Source organism: Salvelinus namaycush, chromosome 32 (assembly GCF_016432855.1).
Source record: "Salvelinus namaycush isolate Seneca chromosome 32, SaNama_1.0, whole genome shotgun sequence".
NCBI lineage: Eukaryota > Metazoa > Chordata > Actinopteri > Salmoniformes > Salmonidae > Salvelinus > Salvelinus namaycush.
In genome coordinates this window covers 7,172,966-7,189,830 of record NC_052338.1, presented here as the reverse complement: position 1 = coordinate 7,189,830, position 16,865 = coordinate 7,172,966, and the positions used below count along the sequence as shown (strand labels likewise).

Genomic DNA, 16,865 nt, shown 5'->3' with positions numbered 1-16,865 from the left:
TCCGGACCGTGGACCGTCGCCGGAAGGTCTGGACTGGGGACCGTCGCCAGAAGCTCTGGACTGGGGATTGTCGCCGGAAGCCTGGTGCGTGGAGCCGGCACAGGTGGCACCGGACTGGTGACACGCACTTCAGGGCAAGTGCGAGGAGGAGACACAGGACGTACCGGACTGGGAAGGCGCACTTGAGGTCTAGTGTGTGGAGCCGGCACAAATTGTACCGGAACGATGACACACTCCGCACGGTGAGTGCGGGGAGCTAGCACAGGACGTACTGGGCTGTGGAGGCGCACTGGAGACCTGGTGCGTGGAGCTGGCACAGATGGTGCCGGCCTGAGAAGGCACTGTTCAGCGCGCCTGCGCTGCAGCATACTCCTTGCCTAAACCTCTCTCCGGTATCTCTCATTACCTTCCTTTATCAACTCCCACACAGGCTCTAGCCCTCTCCGCTGCTCGACCGCTAGCTCCGGCACGCACCCCGTGTTCCCCCCCTAAAAATTGAGCTGTGTTTTGGGCTTTCTCTGTGGTCACGAACCCCGGCATTGTCGCTGTCCTCCCTTCTCTCCTTGCGTCTCCCGCCAAGGAAGGCGATCCTGTCCTGCCAGGATTTTCTCCCAAGTCCAGGATCCCTTCCCATCCAATATCTCCTCCCAAGTCCAGGATACCCTCTCCTCCTGGGCACGCTGCTTGGTCCTGTTGTGGTGGGATCTTCTGTCACGAACGTCGTTGGAAGCATACTCGGACCAACATGCAGCGTGATCTGGGTTCCACATATTTTATTGAAGTGAACCACACAAAAAAACAATAAAGAATAAACGAAACGTGACGTTCTGGAGTGCTCACAGGCATCTACACAAAAACAAGATCCCACAAAACACAGTGGGGAAATGGCTGCCTAAATATGATCCCCAATCAGAGACAACGATAAACAGCTGCCTCTGATTGGGAACTATACCAGGCCAACATAGAAATAAAATAGGAACACCCCCCCTAGTCACACCCCGATCTAACCTAAATAGAGAATAAAAAGGCTCTCTATGGTCAGGGCGTGACACAAGCGCTATGATGAAACTGGCTCTTATGAGGACCGCCACAGGAAAGGAAGACCCAGAGTTACCTCTGCTGCAAAGGATAAGTTCATTAGCGTTACCATCCTCAGAAATCGGCAATTAACTGTACCTCCCAAATAAATGCTTCACAGAGTTCAAGTAACAGATACATCTCAACATCAACTGTTCAGAGGAGACTGCGTGAATCAGGCCTTCATGGTCAAATTGCTGCAAAGAAACCACTACTAAAGGACACCAATAATAAGAAGAGACTTGCTTGGGCCAAGAAACACGAGCAATGGACATTAGACCTTTGGAAATCTGTCCTTTTGTCTGACGAGTCCAAATTAGAGATTTTTCGTTCCAACCGCCGTGTCTTTATGAGACACAGAGTAGGTGAACGGATGATCTCTGCATGTGTGGTTCCCACCGTGAAGCATGGAGGAGGAGGTAGGATGGTGTGGGGGTGCTTTGATGGTGACCCAAAACACACCTGCAGGCTGTGTAAGGGCTATTTGACCAAGAAGGAGAGTAATGGAGTGCTGCATCAGCTGACCTGTTCTCCACAATCACCCAACCTCAACCCAATTGAGATGAGGATGGACCGCAGAGTGAAGGAAAAGCAGCCAACAAGTGCTCAGCATATGTGGGAACTCCTTCAAGTCTGTTGGTAAAGCATTCCAGGTGACTACCTCATGAAGCTGGTTGAGAGAATTTCAAGAGTGTGCAAAGCTGTCATCAAGGCAAATGGTGGCAACTTTGAAGAATCTAAAATCTAAAATATATTTTGTTTAACGCTTTTTTGGTTACTACATGATTCCATATGTGTTATTTCATTCTTTTGATGTGGTCACTACTAATGTAGAAAATAGTAAAAAAATAAAGAAAAACCCTTGAATGAGTAAGTGTGTCCAAACTTTTGACTGGTACTGCATATGGTTGTAAAAAATAATATATATAAAAAATATACAGAATATTTTTTTGCAACCATCGATTGGGACCGTTACATCCATCGCTGTGTAGACTGCGAGTTGTGCGTCAAAGACGCGTCGACATTTTCCACAGGCGTCGGCTCGCAGAGAGTTTGTAAGAAATTGGACAGAGGTGACAGAAACCGGCTGGATTTCTACGGAGTATTGAAACAATCGTTCCCTTGCCTGTGGATAGTACTACTTTCTCAAATATACTGTAGCTATAGTGTATCTCTCTCTCTGTCTTTTTCGTGCCCCCACTCCCTACTCCCCCTTGACCGCGGAATATTATAAAGCAGCTACCATCGACATGTGAGTAAACGGAATTGTATCCAGTTTTTTAGTTCAGCTAAATGTATATGATAATATGTGTCCGATAGAGATATAGACTACAGCGTTTTGAATACTTATTTAAGGATGTTAGAGTAATTGTATTGTTTTAGCGATGTCAACTAATTGCAATTATGGATTGTTTTACTGCTATACTAAACATCTGTTGAAATAGTTAATTGCTCTTATATATTCATTTTAGGATTCGAATAGTTTACCCAAACGTAAAATATATCACAGAAAGTAGGCCTTTAATATTAGGCTACATGTCTCTCAGTCTCACCATATCAACAGTAGAATGACTCCTTCACAATGACTCAGTCAATATTCATCATCCATCTTCTTTATGAAGCTAGCTGTTGTAATATTTTTAAAAAAAATATCTGTTTTATAGTTTTTTTTGTTATCTACTCAATAATTAGGGTACAGCACCTTGCCTGGCTTGTTTATCTGGAGCAAAATGCATCCATCTTTGAAAAGAGCAGCCTTCACGGCTATTTCCCTCGAATCTCTCTCCATTTTGCTCGTGGAAATCAAGCCTGTCTAATACAAACTCTGTACCAAATCAAACCAGAGTGGTTGTTTGCTCAGGATGTGGCTCAGACATGATGAGAGAACAGGCCTCTATGATTGGCTTTTGTAGTTTAAACATCCCATGTATCATTTTCTACCATAGCCGATATATTTCGTATTCATTCAGTCTGTGTGCTTATTAGTCCTTAGTGTTTGAAGAGGGCTACTTCAGCAGTTAAGTTATTCTTCACTTAGACACCATTGCTAGTATTGCCTACTTACTATACTGTATGGCTTAGCAAGATCAAATCAAAATCAAATCAAAGTCTATGCGGGTGCAGGGAAATGCTTATGTTACTAGCTCCTGACAATGCAATAACATTTCAAACAGATACACAAATAATACATAATACATACTTTTATCATAAATTTTCCTTACCAGTTTTGGTGGGGTTTTGGTAGTTGTTGTTGTTGTTAGTAAGTTAATGCCTCTCTCTACACAGGTCGACCACAGACGCAGGAACCCCGGGGGCCCCTGAGGGAGAAGGGGGCCCCCCAGCCCCAGCCCCCAACCTCACCAGTAACCGACGACTGCAGCAGACGCAGGCACAGGTGGACGAGGTAAGACTCAGAGAAGAGGACAGTTTTTGAAGTGTTGTTCTTTTGATATGTCAGTGCGATTACTCATTTAGGCAGTCGCGTAAACAACCTTTATTTGTCAAAAATGTACAGAATGCATATATGTGAAGTGAACAATTATAAAGACCGTGTGGAAGGTGGGGTGAAACGATAATGATGGGGATGAATAGAGGGGAGGATGAAAGGATAAACGATACTGCGTTTTCTTTATTGCTGTGTGACGAAAGATGAAAATTGTTCCTGAGAGAATCAAAGTCAAGAACGATGGGAGGGCGGGGTCCTAAGTGGAGGAGATGGGCAAGGTGATGGGAGGCAGGAAGGGATTAAAGGATGAGTGGTCCGTAAAAGGAAGAATGATCGAAGAAAAGAGGGATGAGTCAGTGAGAGTTTACAAGGGCCTAAACATTGATCACAGAGAGAGACCCCCTGGAATATTCTCTGGCCATCTGTATGAGGTTTACACATAGTTTCTAATCACTCATAATGAGGATGAAGAGGGCCCACAGAGGTAAACACTTTGCTAATGAAATACCGGATCATTCAACCAGCGTGTGCTATGCAGGTATTCTTATTTTTCCTATGGCATTGTTTATACGCCGCACCTGTTTGTTGGATGTGGGTGCACTAGTTTTGAAATAACTCACTTCTTGACCGTTCATTCAGGAATGCTGACTATCCTCACCACCTGTGGCATCAACAATTGTAGTGGAGGCTCACATCATTTCTACTCAGTCAATTGATTCCTTGACCATTGGGTAACTAATGCTGACTGTCCTCAACTCTCTGTGACATTGATATTTACATTCTGAAAAGACGTGATTGATTACCTTCTCATTGGGCAATGCCGACTCTGTCCCTTCCTCGCCGTCTACTGTACATTGGTGACATTGGTAGTTAAAAGTTCACATTATTTATATTCAGTAAGAATTGATTTCTCGACTGTTAGGGGCAATGCTAGCCTCCAATGCAGATGTTCTATAGGTAACTGCCAAAATAATGGAAACACTTGAGTAAGTGAAGGATACAAAGTATTTTGAAAGCAGGTGCTTCCACACAGGTGTGGTTCCTGAGTTAATTAAGCAATTAAAATCCCATCATGCTTAGGGTCATGCATAAAATTGCTGGGCAGGCTATTATTTTGGTTGCCTTGACTACGCCCCCACAGGATGACAATGCCCCCATCCACAGGGTATGAGTGGTCATTGAATGGTTTAATGAGCATGAAAACGATGTAAACCATATGCCATGGCCGTCTCAGTTATCAGTTCTCAACCCAATTGAACACTTAAGGGAGATTCTGGAGCGGCACCTGAGACAGTGTTTTCCATCAACAAAACACCGAATGATGGAATTTCTCGTGGGAAAATGGTGTCTCATCCTTCAAATAGAGTTCCAGACACTTGTAGAATGTATGATCAAGGCGCATTGAAGCCGTTCTGTCTCGTGGTGGCCCAACGCCCTATTAAAACACTTTATGTTGGTGTTTCCTTTATTTTGGCAATTACCTGTAGGTTTCTTCATGAACAAGAATACAATGTTGACTGTCCTCTCCTCTCCACTCCACCCCTGTCCCCTACAGGTAGTAGACATCATGCGTGTGAACGTGGACAAGGTGTTGGAGAGGGATCAGAGACTGTCGGAGCTGGACGACAGGGCCGATGCTTTGCAGGCCGGGGCCTCACAGTTTGAGAGCAGCGCTGCCAAGCTTAAGAACAAGTACTGGTGGAAAAACCTCAAGGTTTGTGTGTCTGTCTGTCTGTGTATGTAACCGAGTGGGTTCAAACCCGGTTCTCCTACACGCCACATGTCTGTGTTAACCCTCTTAGTAAAAGCCTAGGCTTTAGCTCACGGGGCTAACACAAGTCTTCAGGTCTCAGGCAACTCTTCACACAAGCAGGAGTCATTTGTAATACAACCTTCACACGGGTCACTCTAATTATAAAGTGAGTTTGCTGTTTTATGCTTAGGCTTCCATAGTGCAGGCCGCCACACCATGGCAGTCACACACTAGCTGTATATTATGACAAGGCGTTGGGGTATTTCCACAGTGCTCAGACAATTTATACAAATGATGTCCCTGTACATGAAGGAATAACTCTGCCAGTCTGTGACTCTTCGTACTTACAACTACCATTTTAGCCCTTTGTTTGCTCTGTTCTCCTGTGACCTCACTTAAGGCTCTATTCAATCTGGATCGCTGAAGCGTTACAGATTGCGCAATAGAAATGTGAAGGTAATTTCCGATTGGGCCGACAATTGCAACGTTTTTCATCGCGAATGCAGTCGCTAACGCAGGAACATTGCCTTTACATTTCAATCACGCTGAACTTCCGCGATACGGATTGAATAGAGCCCTTACTATATACAAAATGTAGATCCTTCTATCCAACTTTCCTTCAATCCACCTTTCTCACAGCATGAATGTATAAACCTTCAACCAACCCCCAAACCCCCCTCTCCCCCTCCCGCCTCTGCTTTTGAGCACAGATGGCTGTCCCGTTGCCAGTCCATTCATGTGTGTCCGTTGAGGAGGGGGAGGGGTTAGAAATCCCAATCTGGATTACAGTGTGACGCAAGATTAAAAACCCAAAACCCAGCTGTGGCTCGACTCGTGATGTAACCCCTACAGCTCATCCCTCTCTTCCTCTCACTCTAATGCTTCCTCTATTCCTCTCTTCCTGTCATGCACTCTCCCACCCTTCCTCACTCCCTCCATCTCTCACTCTCGCTCCACTTGTTTCTCTCCTAATCTCAGTCATCTGATCTGCAGCCCCGTAGTTGATTTGTATTCCTTTCCCCTCTTATGCTCTACAGAGCCGGCTCTAATGTAATATTCATCACGGCTAACGTCTCTCTCTGAAATCAAATCATTCTTTGCCATACAGGCATAAACTACATCACCCAGGTGTGCCTGTTTAGGTCATTGGCTTGCAGTGGTGTCATAGTCATGCTTACACCCTCTTGGCACATAACCCATGTGACGTACTGCAGCAGTATCACATTAGTGCTATTTGTTGATACTATGGACGTGATTCCAAAGGGGTGTTATAGATCAGTATTTTTAAGGTAATTTACGCTTGAACCGACATGTGCATCTGTTTACCGGGTGCGAATATTGGGGAAATTGCCTTTAAAAAAGGTGCATTGTTGGCTTTCCTGTCACGTTGGTATGAATGGGAGACAGGCGCAGGAATGCGTAATATAGTTTTTTATTTCTTTACCCAAATTACAGCGTGCCGTGTACAGGCACGGGGATGAGGACCAAACAAACAAGTATACAACACACAGGGTTGAAACCCAAACAAAAGAGCGAGGAGTACCTCGAATAAATAACACAAGCACACCATGATTAACAAACGGGACGAGACCCGTAATCATCTGCGCATTCCACAAGGGCACGAAAGCCAAAACACACAGCACAGGTACTCACACGCACCAACGGACATAGTAACAATAATCGACAGCACCATGGAAACCAAAGGGTACATACATACAAATGCTAATCAGTGGGAATCGGGGACAGGTGTGCATTATGAACATCCCGGAGGAATCCGTGACATTTCCAGTGGGCTGTTCTATAACGCGCGCCTTGGCTTGAATCCCAGCCTACGTGACGCACGACAGTTTGATCTGTTAATGATCGGTATCTATCGATCAATCAATGAAATCTATTTATAAAGCCCTTTTTGCATCTACTTACTGTACATTGTAAATAATGATGGGAGTGAGAGAAGCAACTGAGAGCAATATACACTGAACAAAAATATAAAAGCAACATGCAACAATTTCAAAGATTTTACTAAGTTACAGTTCATATAAGGAAATCAGTCAATTGAAATAAATTAATTAGGCCCTAATCTACGGATTTCACATGACTGGGAATACAGATATGCATCTGTTGGTCACGGATACCTTTAAAAAAAGGTAGTCAGTATCTGGTGTGACCACCATTTGACACATTTCCTTTGCATAGAGTTGATCAGGCTGTTGACTGTGCCCTGTGGAATGGGTGTGTGAAGTTGCAAAACACCAGTCTCAACGTCAACAGTGAAGAGGCGACTACGGGATGCTGGCCTTCTAGGCAGAGTTCCTCTGTCCAGTGTCTGTTTTTTTTGCCCATCTTAATCGTTTATTTTTATTGGCCAGTCTGAGATATGGCTTTTTCTATGCAACTCTGCCTAATAGGCCAGCATCCCGGAGTCGCCCCTTCACTGTTGATGTTGAGACGTGTTTTGCAGGTACTATTTAATGAAGCTGCCAGTTGAGGACTTGTGAGGCGTCTGTTTCTCAAACTAGACACTGTAATGTACTTGTCCTCTTTCTCAGTTGTGCACCGGGGCCTCTCACTCCTCTTTCTATTCTGGTTAGAGACAGTTTGCACTGTTCTGTGACAGGAGTAGTACACAGCGTTGTACGAGATCTTCAGTTTCTCGCAAGGAATAGCCTTAATTTCTCAGAACAAGAATAGACTGAAGAGTTTCAGAAGAAAGTTCTTTGTTTCTGGACATTTTGAGCCTGTAATCGAACACACAAATGCTGATGCTCCAGATACTCAACTAGTCTAAAGAAGGCCCGTTTTAATGCTTCTTTAATCAGAACAACAGTTTTTAGCTGTGCTAACATAATTGCAAAAGGGTTTTCTAATGATCAATTAGCCTTTTAAAATGATAAACTTGGATTAGCTAACACAACTTGTCATTGGAACACAGGAGTGATGGTTGCTGATAATGGGCCTCTGTACGCCTATATAGATATTCCATTAAAATCTGCACAATGTTTACACTGTATTTCGGATAAATTTTATGTTATTTTAATGGACAAAAAATGTGCTTCTCTTTCAAAAACAAGGACATTTCTAAGTGACCCCAAACTTTTGAACGGTAGTATATATGTAAAGAGCGAGGTTACAGCTGTCATGATGAGAGAGTAATGCTGAATGGATTTTAGATTCAGCTCTCTCCAAATTAAAAACAATAATAGATTAAGAATCAAATCAAATTTTATTTGTCACATACACATGGTTAGCAGATGTTAATGCGAGTGTAGCGAAATGCTTGTGCTTCTAGTTCCGACAATGCAGTAATAACCAACGAGTAATCTAACCTAACAATTTCACAACAACTACCTTATACACACAAGTATAAAGGAATGAATAATATGTACATAAAAATATATGAATCAGTGATGGTACAGAATGGCATAGGCAAGATGCAGTAGATGGTATAGAGTACAGTATATACATTTGCTATTTGCTATTAAATGTGTTTAATATTGAAATGTGTTAGAGAGAATATGGAAGTGGTTTTAGATATTTGAAGGTTGATATTTCAGTATATTTGAAGGCTTTATATTGTTTTTTCAGATGATGATTATAATGGCAATCTTAGGAGTCATATGCGTTGGAGTTGTCTTCTGTAAGTACCATATATATCTACATTTTCACTCACAGACGAAGTCTGCTTCACTCGATTCTCACACAAAACAACAGTTTTGTGAAATTGTGAAACACATGCGCATGTCATTTTGTTTTGCTGTAGCCTAGTAGTCTGATGTCCAAAGTAGGAAACAACTGTTTACTCTGTGATACTTACATGGTCTCTTTCTCATCTTCTCCCTGCAGTGTATTTCTATTATTGAGCTGGTCTCTTCAGGGACGGATAACAAGCGCAAGATGAGATACCAGAATGAAGCCAAATCCACCCTCAATTCCCTCTACTCCTCCTCTTCTTCATCCCTCTCTTCTTACCGATGCCTTCCATCCAAAACCACCATGCTCTTGTTGGCACAGTGCCTCTCCCTCTTCTTTCTTCACGTCGCTCTCTGCCGTTGTGTCCTTGAGCAAGGTACTTAACCCCTACAATTGCTCTGGCGGCGCTGATCTGTGGCTGACGCTGTGCTGCTCTGGACATTGTGGGTGTGTGTTGGTGTGTCAGGTTTGGTATTGTGACAGCAAATCGATAAATGTCTGATGTAAAATGGACAATAAAGTATCTATTCTATTCTGTTGTTTGCACTTTCTCCAACTCTCTTTTTTGTCTCTCTTCACCCCCCATTTGTAAGTGTGTTTTCCCTTCAAAGTCCAATGTATGTGCTATCCCAGAGGGCTTATGGACTGTATGGACTTCTCTAATACACTACCGGTCAAAAGTTTTAGAACACCTATTCATTCAAGCGTTTTTCTTTATTTTTTATATTTTCTACATTGTAGAATAATAGTGAAGACATCAAAACTATGAAATAACACATATGAAATCATGTAGTAACCAAAAAAGTGTTAAACGAATCAAAATATGTTTGAGATTCTTCAAATAGCCACCCTTTGCCTTGATGACAGCTTTGCACACTCTTAGCATTATCTCAACCAGCTTCACCTGGAATCCTTTTCTATAGTCTTGAAGGAGTTTACACATATGCTAAGCACTTGTTGGCTGCTTTTCTTTCAGTCTGCGGTCCGACTCAACCCAAACCATCTCAATTTGGTTGAGTTTGAGGGATTGTGGAGGCCAGGTCATCTGATGCAGCACTCCATCACTCTCTTTCTTGGTAAAATAGCCCTTACACAGCCTGGAGGTGTGTTGGGTCATTGTCCTGTTGAAAAACATATGATAGTCCCACTAACCACTAACCTCCTCCTCCATGCTTTACGGTGGGAAAAACACATGCGGAGCTCATCTGTTCACCCACACCGCATCTCACAAAGCTATGGCGGTTGGAACCCAAAATCTCAAAACTTCCACCATTGCTCGTGTTTCTTGGCCCAAGCAAGTCTCTTCTTATTATTGGTGTCCTTTAGTAGTGGTTTCTTTGCAGCAATTCGACCATGAAGGCCTGATTCACACTCTCCTCTGAACAGTTAATGTTGAGATGTGTCTGTTACTTGAACTCTGTGAAGTATTTATTTGGGCTGCAATTTCTGAGGTGCAGTTAACTCTAAAGAACTTATTCTCTGCAGCAGAGGTAACTCTGGGTTGTCCATTCCTGTGGTGGTCCTCATGAGAGCCAGTTTCATCATAGCGCTTGATGGTTTTTGCGACTGCACTTGAAGAAACGTTCAAAGTTCTTGAAATGTTCCGTATTGACTGATCTTCATGTCTTAAAGTAATGATGAACTGTCATTTCTCTTTGCTTATTTGAGCTGTTCTTGCCACAATGTGGATTTGGTCTTTTACCAAATAGGGCTATCTTCTGTATACCCCCTTACCTTGTCACAACACAACTGATTTGCTCAAACGTATTAAGGAAAGAAATAACACAAATTAACTTTTAAGAAGGCACACCTGTTAATTGAAATGCATTCCAGGTGACTACCTTGAAGCTGGTTGAGAGAATGCAAAGCTGTAATCAAGGCAAAGGGTAGCTATTTTGAAGTATTTCAAATATAAAATATATTTTGATTTGTGTCATGAGAATTTTGTTCTCAATGTTCATAAACTGAACTTCAATTAAACTACTCTGTCTGTTACTAAGAATTTGTAAGGTTCTTATTGAAATGAAACAGACAGAGGCCAGTCTACAATAGTCAGCATGTTTATTTACGAGAGCTCTGCTTATCATTTCCTGTACATTGGTCTATATACCCCACATTTCATCATAAATGTCCCTCCTCTCAGAAACAATGACAATATAGTTCACAAGTCTTCTCCTTCTCATACATTGTCTGCCACCTGTTATACAATCTACTACAATCCCAAGGTCTCTCCCCTCCCTGGGTGGGGACAGAATGTCCTGTAAGGAACACAGTAGTACAGCTTGTCTGTCGATAGCTCCTCTTATCATTTGTTTCACACTTGCACCCTGCTTACATACTAAAAAGGAACAAAAAGTCCTTGTTCTAATTCTGACTAAAACTACACACATCAGATTTAGATTTATGATTCTAATACATGTCATACAATCATACAGTGACAGGGTAGAATTCTGTTAGTTATAGTTCAATGTTAAATGTATACATCATTTAGTCATTATTCATAAAAATCATAACACTTTGTTTAACACTTTTTTGGTTACTACAGTACATGATTCCATATGTGTTATTTCATAGTTTTGATGTCTTCGCTTTTATTCTACAATGTAGAAAATAGTAAAAAAGAAAGAAAAACCCTTGAATAAACTTTTCACTGGTAGTGTATATTGAGGGGGGAAAGGGGGGGACTAAGGAGAAACAAAGAGGCAGAGGGTGCTACCACATGGAGAAAGGGATAAAGCTGGAACAAAGGGGGAAATTAATATTGTTACCAATGAGAACCCCTAGATTGGCCCATGTTGAATGAATTTCCCTCCTATTTCTCCAATCTTCTATGTTTTTCAAATGAATATGATAGGTCATTTTTTGTCATGTTAACCAACTTGTTTGGTATTATAGTTGTCTTTTGATATCCACATGTCCTTTGTCTTTTTCTCTCTGTTAAGACCTGTATACCTCCCCCCAATCTAATCTCACTGTAAAAAGGCAGAATAATAGTAAAGAAAGAGAACATGATTGATTTCCAAATAAGGAGGATTAGAAATAATGCAAACAATTAAATTGATGGAATTAGAATACTAGAATGGTCATGAATCTTATGATGGTCCAAAGGTCAGCCATGTTGGTCAGGGAGTTGGTCAACCATGGTTTGCCAGTGCTGTGATAAGATATTGTGTAAAACAATGAATGTGAATAATTTATCTGCTCTGTATTATGTGTTAGCCAGCCAGTTAGTTTTGGCTATTATGGAGAGCAAAGGCAGAGAAATAGGTGGCGCAGCAGTGTCACATTTGGTAGCCTGCCTAAATCAATTGCAAAACTTTTTAATCGCCTAGCCAACTTTGCTTGATAGGCATTCACCATTACGCCACTAGGTGGCACAAAAGGATCTCTCCCAGGACTGATCTATTTGAATGGCGGGAGCAGGCCCCTACCTGGGAGAACACTACACTGACTAACTACATAATGTCCATGCATCATGCTTACAGTTTGGAAAGGTATTTTTGTCTCTAGACAATTGTCTTCCTGTTCGGAATTGGACGAAAAAGGTTACAGAATCATAAGCTGACTATATTCTACCAACAGCCACACTTTAATCGTTTGCAACATTTTTTCTGCTAGCAAGCCAGGCATCACTTACTTTAACTTTTTATACAGGGTTCTAGCGTGATGCGGCTACAAGAGTGTTCCGCCACTCAGTGGCAACCCGTCGTTCAAGGCAGGTGGGGGTTTTGAGCCCCACATTTTTAGCACATTTCCTGTTTTGCATGTTATTTTGGCATTAATACGTGTGTAACGGATGTGAAATGGCTAGCTAGTTAGCAGTGGTGCGAGCTAGCAGCCTTTCAGTCGGTTACGTCACTTGCTCTGAAACCTAGAAGTAGTGGTTCCCCTTGCTCTGCAAGGGCCGCGGCCTTTGTATTTTTCGGGGCGAGGGGACGGTCTAAAGTTATACTGTTACACGTGTCACATATCAGTTTGCAAACAATGTAAAAATATATATATCATTGAGTTAATAAAGCTGCATACAAACATGGTCTCTTTTTTGTTTTCTTGAGTAAGGCAGCTTCAAAATGCAGGTGTTTCAGCCTAGCGCAGTGCTTTCTGTGGTGGTGTGGCAGCCAGCAGAAAATACGGAGCGTTGCGCCGTGATTGACTCAGTGTTCTGTCACTCATGGGGACACAGCGTCACCGCCAAGTCTAAGGGTAGAGCTAGAGAATTCAAGCCCCTTGGGTGCTGCCATAGAGTTAGATTAGAAGTGCCCATCCAAGAAGGCTCAAGGTCATTGGCCACAGATAAAATTATGTGAAATCACGTTATATCTACAGTAGCTTTGATTGGACTGATCATGTCAATATCATACTTTCAAAATCTTAGCTAGCAGTCATCATCATGAAGTCAAGTCGACAATCTACTGGCAAATCCTTTTAAATCCTTGTCATATGAAGAGAAATTATAGATAAAACGTCATCGGCCATTGGACATAAACATTACACAACAAGTTGGAAATCGCAAATTCAACAATGAGTGGTTTGGAAGGAATCAGTGGCTAACTGCAAGCATTGCAAAGCAATTAGCCTGCTATTCAGTGGAGTGGCTGTGTGGTCCCAAATCTAAGATTAAGGGTCTCCTTTCCTGGTTTAAAATTATAAACATTGGCTATGCTGTCAATGAAGCATGATGTGTGCCACGCGCAAAACAACTTAACTCAGAACTGCAAAATCTGACTTTAGTGAGTTCAAGACAACTGGGAACTTGGGGAAAATGAGCTACGACTGGGAAAATACGTTTTGAACGTTCATCCAACTCGGAATTGTAAATTCAGAACTTGGGCCTGTTTCTTGAGCTACGACCTGAAGATCACTGACATCATCATGATTCAACCTTTTTTTCTCTCTCGAGTTCCCAGTTGTCTTGAACGCGCCATAAGTCCAGAGAATGACAGACTTTGTTGACAAAGTTTGATGACAAAATTTGCCCACGAAGCCCCGCCGCGCCACCTTCCTGTTCAAGTGAGTACAGCACAAGGTGAGTCCAAAAATGTCTTGTATGCTGCTGCATAAATTATGTAATATGCCAGGGAGATATGTATACTGTAGCTAAAAAAGGAATAATAAGTGTATGTTGTGTAGTAAGCTGTTAGTAGCCCATGTGCCTCACCGTAATAATTTGGTCTATTTTTACCTTTTAATTTCGCCTACTGTTCTGACTTGGTGGTGCACATGTAGCCTATAACCTGTATTTGAGAAATGTAATCATTGAATTTTGTAAGAGCTTTCAATGTCTGCTTATATGCCCCCTTTACTTATATTACGGTTCTGACTTGGTGTACAGGGAGAACACTGTAAGAACGGCCCATGTTCTGAATTCTGTTGCTGTACATTTCAAAAGTGCTGAACAAATAATTATATTGACTATGTTTGTCCTAGCTCGCTCATTAATGTCTTAATCGAAATTACGGATTGCCACTTATCTGCTTGTTGTCCCCTTATGCCATAGCTTGTACATCTCTATTGTCAGCATAAACCACATTTGTTTAAGCAAGTCAGCCATGTTTTTTTTAAAGGCAGTAAATGAGGCAGAATGAACTGTTTCGCTGCCAGACAAAGCTCCGCTGATAGCCAGGTGTAGCAGTGGTAAGGTGTTGGGACAGCTTTATGTAGACCCTAACAGTTTGTGGGCACCGTTTGTCACCGCTATAGTGCAATTAGTGTATTGTTTAGTGTTGTGGCTTTGCTGGCATTCATCCCACTTTTCTTGTTGTCCCACCAAGATTGGCATGCTAAAATCGCCACAGCATCAACTAGTTGATACTTGTAAAAAATATTAAAAAATACATTCTTTAATGCCTACCTCGTACCAATGTTTGTCCTGTGTAATGGCAATCTTTATTTTGTGTGCTGAAGTCCGTCATTTTTGATAAAACTTCAACAGCATCATGAACTTCACCCAGTAACAGGTCATTTTAGCCTCTACCAGGATGCTGAAACTTGGCCACAAGTGGATCTTCCAGCAAGACAATAACCCCAAGCACACATCAAAATCCACAAATAAGCAGATCAGCTTTAATATTGCAGATAGATTGTGGGTTCTATCCTTAGAAATTATATTATATTACCAGAGAGCTGTCATAATCCATCAAAGTTCCATAATGGGGCCAAAATGGAAGTAATCTTGGTCAGGGAGAAATCCAAAACCAGTCTAAATAGAATGAATGGCAGTAGAACAGGGTTTCACAAACTCGGTCCCCGGGACCCCAAGGGCACGTTTTGGTTTTTGCCCTAGCACTACACAGCTGATTCAAATAATCAACTCATCATCAAGCTTTGATCATTTGAATCAGCTGTGAAGTGTTAAGGCAAAAACAAAAATGTGTACCCCTTAGGGTCCAGAGGACCGAGTTTAGGAAACGCTGCAGTAGAGGCATAGGTGATGCATTTCCTGCTTTTACTTATGCAGGAAAATAAAAGTAAGGCATGTGATGTATCAGACACATATTTAACGGAATTAAGGTCTACCTAAAATATTGTCATGATTATAAATACAGTTTATACGGCTTTTATACACATTTTCTGTGTAAATAGCCAACAAAAATATGAAAACAGACCATAAATGTCTCAGATTTTGTTTTCTTGGAAAGCTGAGTGTGCTATTATATAATACAATATTAGTACTTGTTGCATTTACAACTTGTCTAAGTACTATCATCAACTGATTTCAGCCAGTGTATGGCTGTGGATTGACTGAATAGTTTGAATATAATTTTGGCATATTGGCAGTTAAATAAATTAATGGAATCATTCCTCTAAAACTGATACAGTGCAGATAAATTCTTCACATCCATTGTTTTACACAATATCTTATCACAGCACTGGCAAACCATGGTTGACCAACTCCCTGACCAAAATGGCTGACCTTTGGACCATCATAAGATTCGTTCCATTCAGTGCCAAAATGTTCAGTGTCGTTATCCTCACAAGGTGAGGCATTGAAAAGGAATTGAAAACAGGGGTGTTAATCATTTTGACCCCTACCTTTGAGAAAACATTTTTTACTTGTTAAACAAAATGGCTTTACCTGAGCAACTGTATTAGTATAAAATATAATTTTTCAACCAAACAATGTGCACACTATAGCTCAGTATTTAAATGATTTATTTTAAACAGTCGTTATTGCTCATCTTTATCAAAAGGCGTCAATTTCAGACCCCACTGTAGTTTGAATTGCTCCTGAGCCTTGATTATACTAGCTGTTTGCCCTACGCTTACAGGATATAGGCTATGCTTATAAACCATTTAATCATATTCCCCACCTCCCAATAACAAGAATAATCCTTTATTACATTTTTATTTAGGTACCCAAAAAAGAAATGCAGGGTCAGTTCGGTCACAGACAGGAAACCCTTCCAACACCTGGCACAGAGTGATTTATCTTGGAATAACAACAATGATGCTACCTTCAATAAAGACAAGACATTAATGCTATAAAAACATCAAGCTAATGCTCATCAAGGCCAGTGTTGGAGGTAACGTGTTACCGTAATATATTACTTTTGTGCGTAACGGAGTAATATAACGAGTTGTCTTCAAATATAGCAATAGTTACTTTTTTCAAGTAACAAGTCCTTTACTTTCATCATATCTCTGTGTGTTATACATTGTGTACAAAACATGTTCTTCCCATGAAATAGCATTCACCTGGTCAGTCTAGGATCCCTTATTGATGTCACTTGTTAAATCCACTTCAAATCAGTGTAGATAAAGAGGAGACAGGTTAAAGAAGGATTTTTAAGCCTTGAGACAATTGAGGCATGGATTGTGTATGTGTACCATTCAGAGGGTGAATGGGCAAGACAAAAGATTGAAGTGCCTTTGAAAGCCATTTTGCAATGGTCATCTTAG

At 41.5% G+C, this 16,865-nt stretch overlaps 1 protein-coding gene across 1 annotated transcript; it reads left to right on the top strand.

The window, feature by feature from the left end:
* The first annotated feature begins 225 nt into the window (after nt 1-225).
* LOC120026776 (vesicle-associated membrane protein 2-like) lies at nt 226-9,136 on the top strand. The gene is made up of 5 exons (XM_038971493.1): nt 226-242; nt 3,364-3,481; nt 5,079-5,237; nt 8,862-8,913; nt 9,120-9,136. The coding sequence occupies exons 1-5, from the start codon at nt 226-228 to the stop codon at nt 9,134-9,136; spliced, it is 363 nt and encodes a 120-aa protein (XP_038827421.1).
* Nucleotides 9,137-16,865: the final 7,729 nt, after the last annotated feature.

Excerpts from the sequence above, each read along its gene's own strand:
- LOC120026776 (XM_038971493.1), top strand. Across the intron at positions 3,482-5,078 it reads CGCAGGCACAGGTGGACGAG|GTAGTAGACATCATGCGTGT; the intron begins GTAAGACTCAGA and ends TGTCCCCTACAG. Across the intron at positions 5,238-8,861 it reads ACTGGTGGAAAAACCTCAAG|ATGATGATTATAATGGCAAT; the intron begins GTTTGTGTGTCT and ends TTGTTTTTTCAG.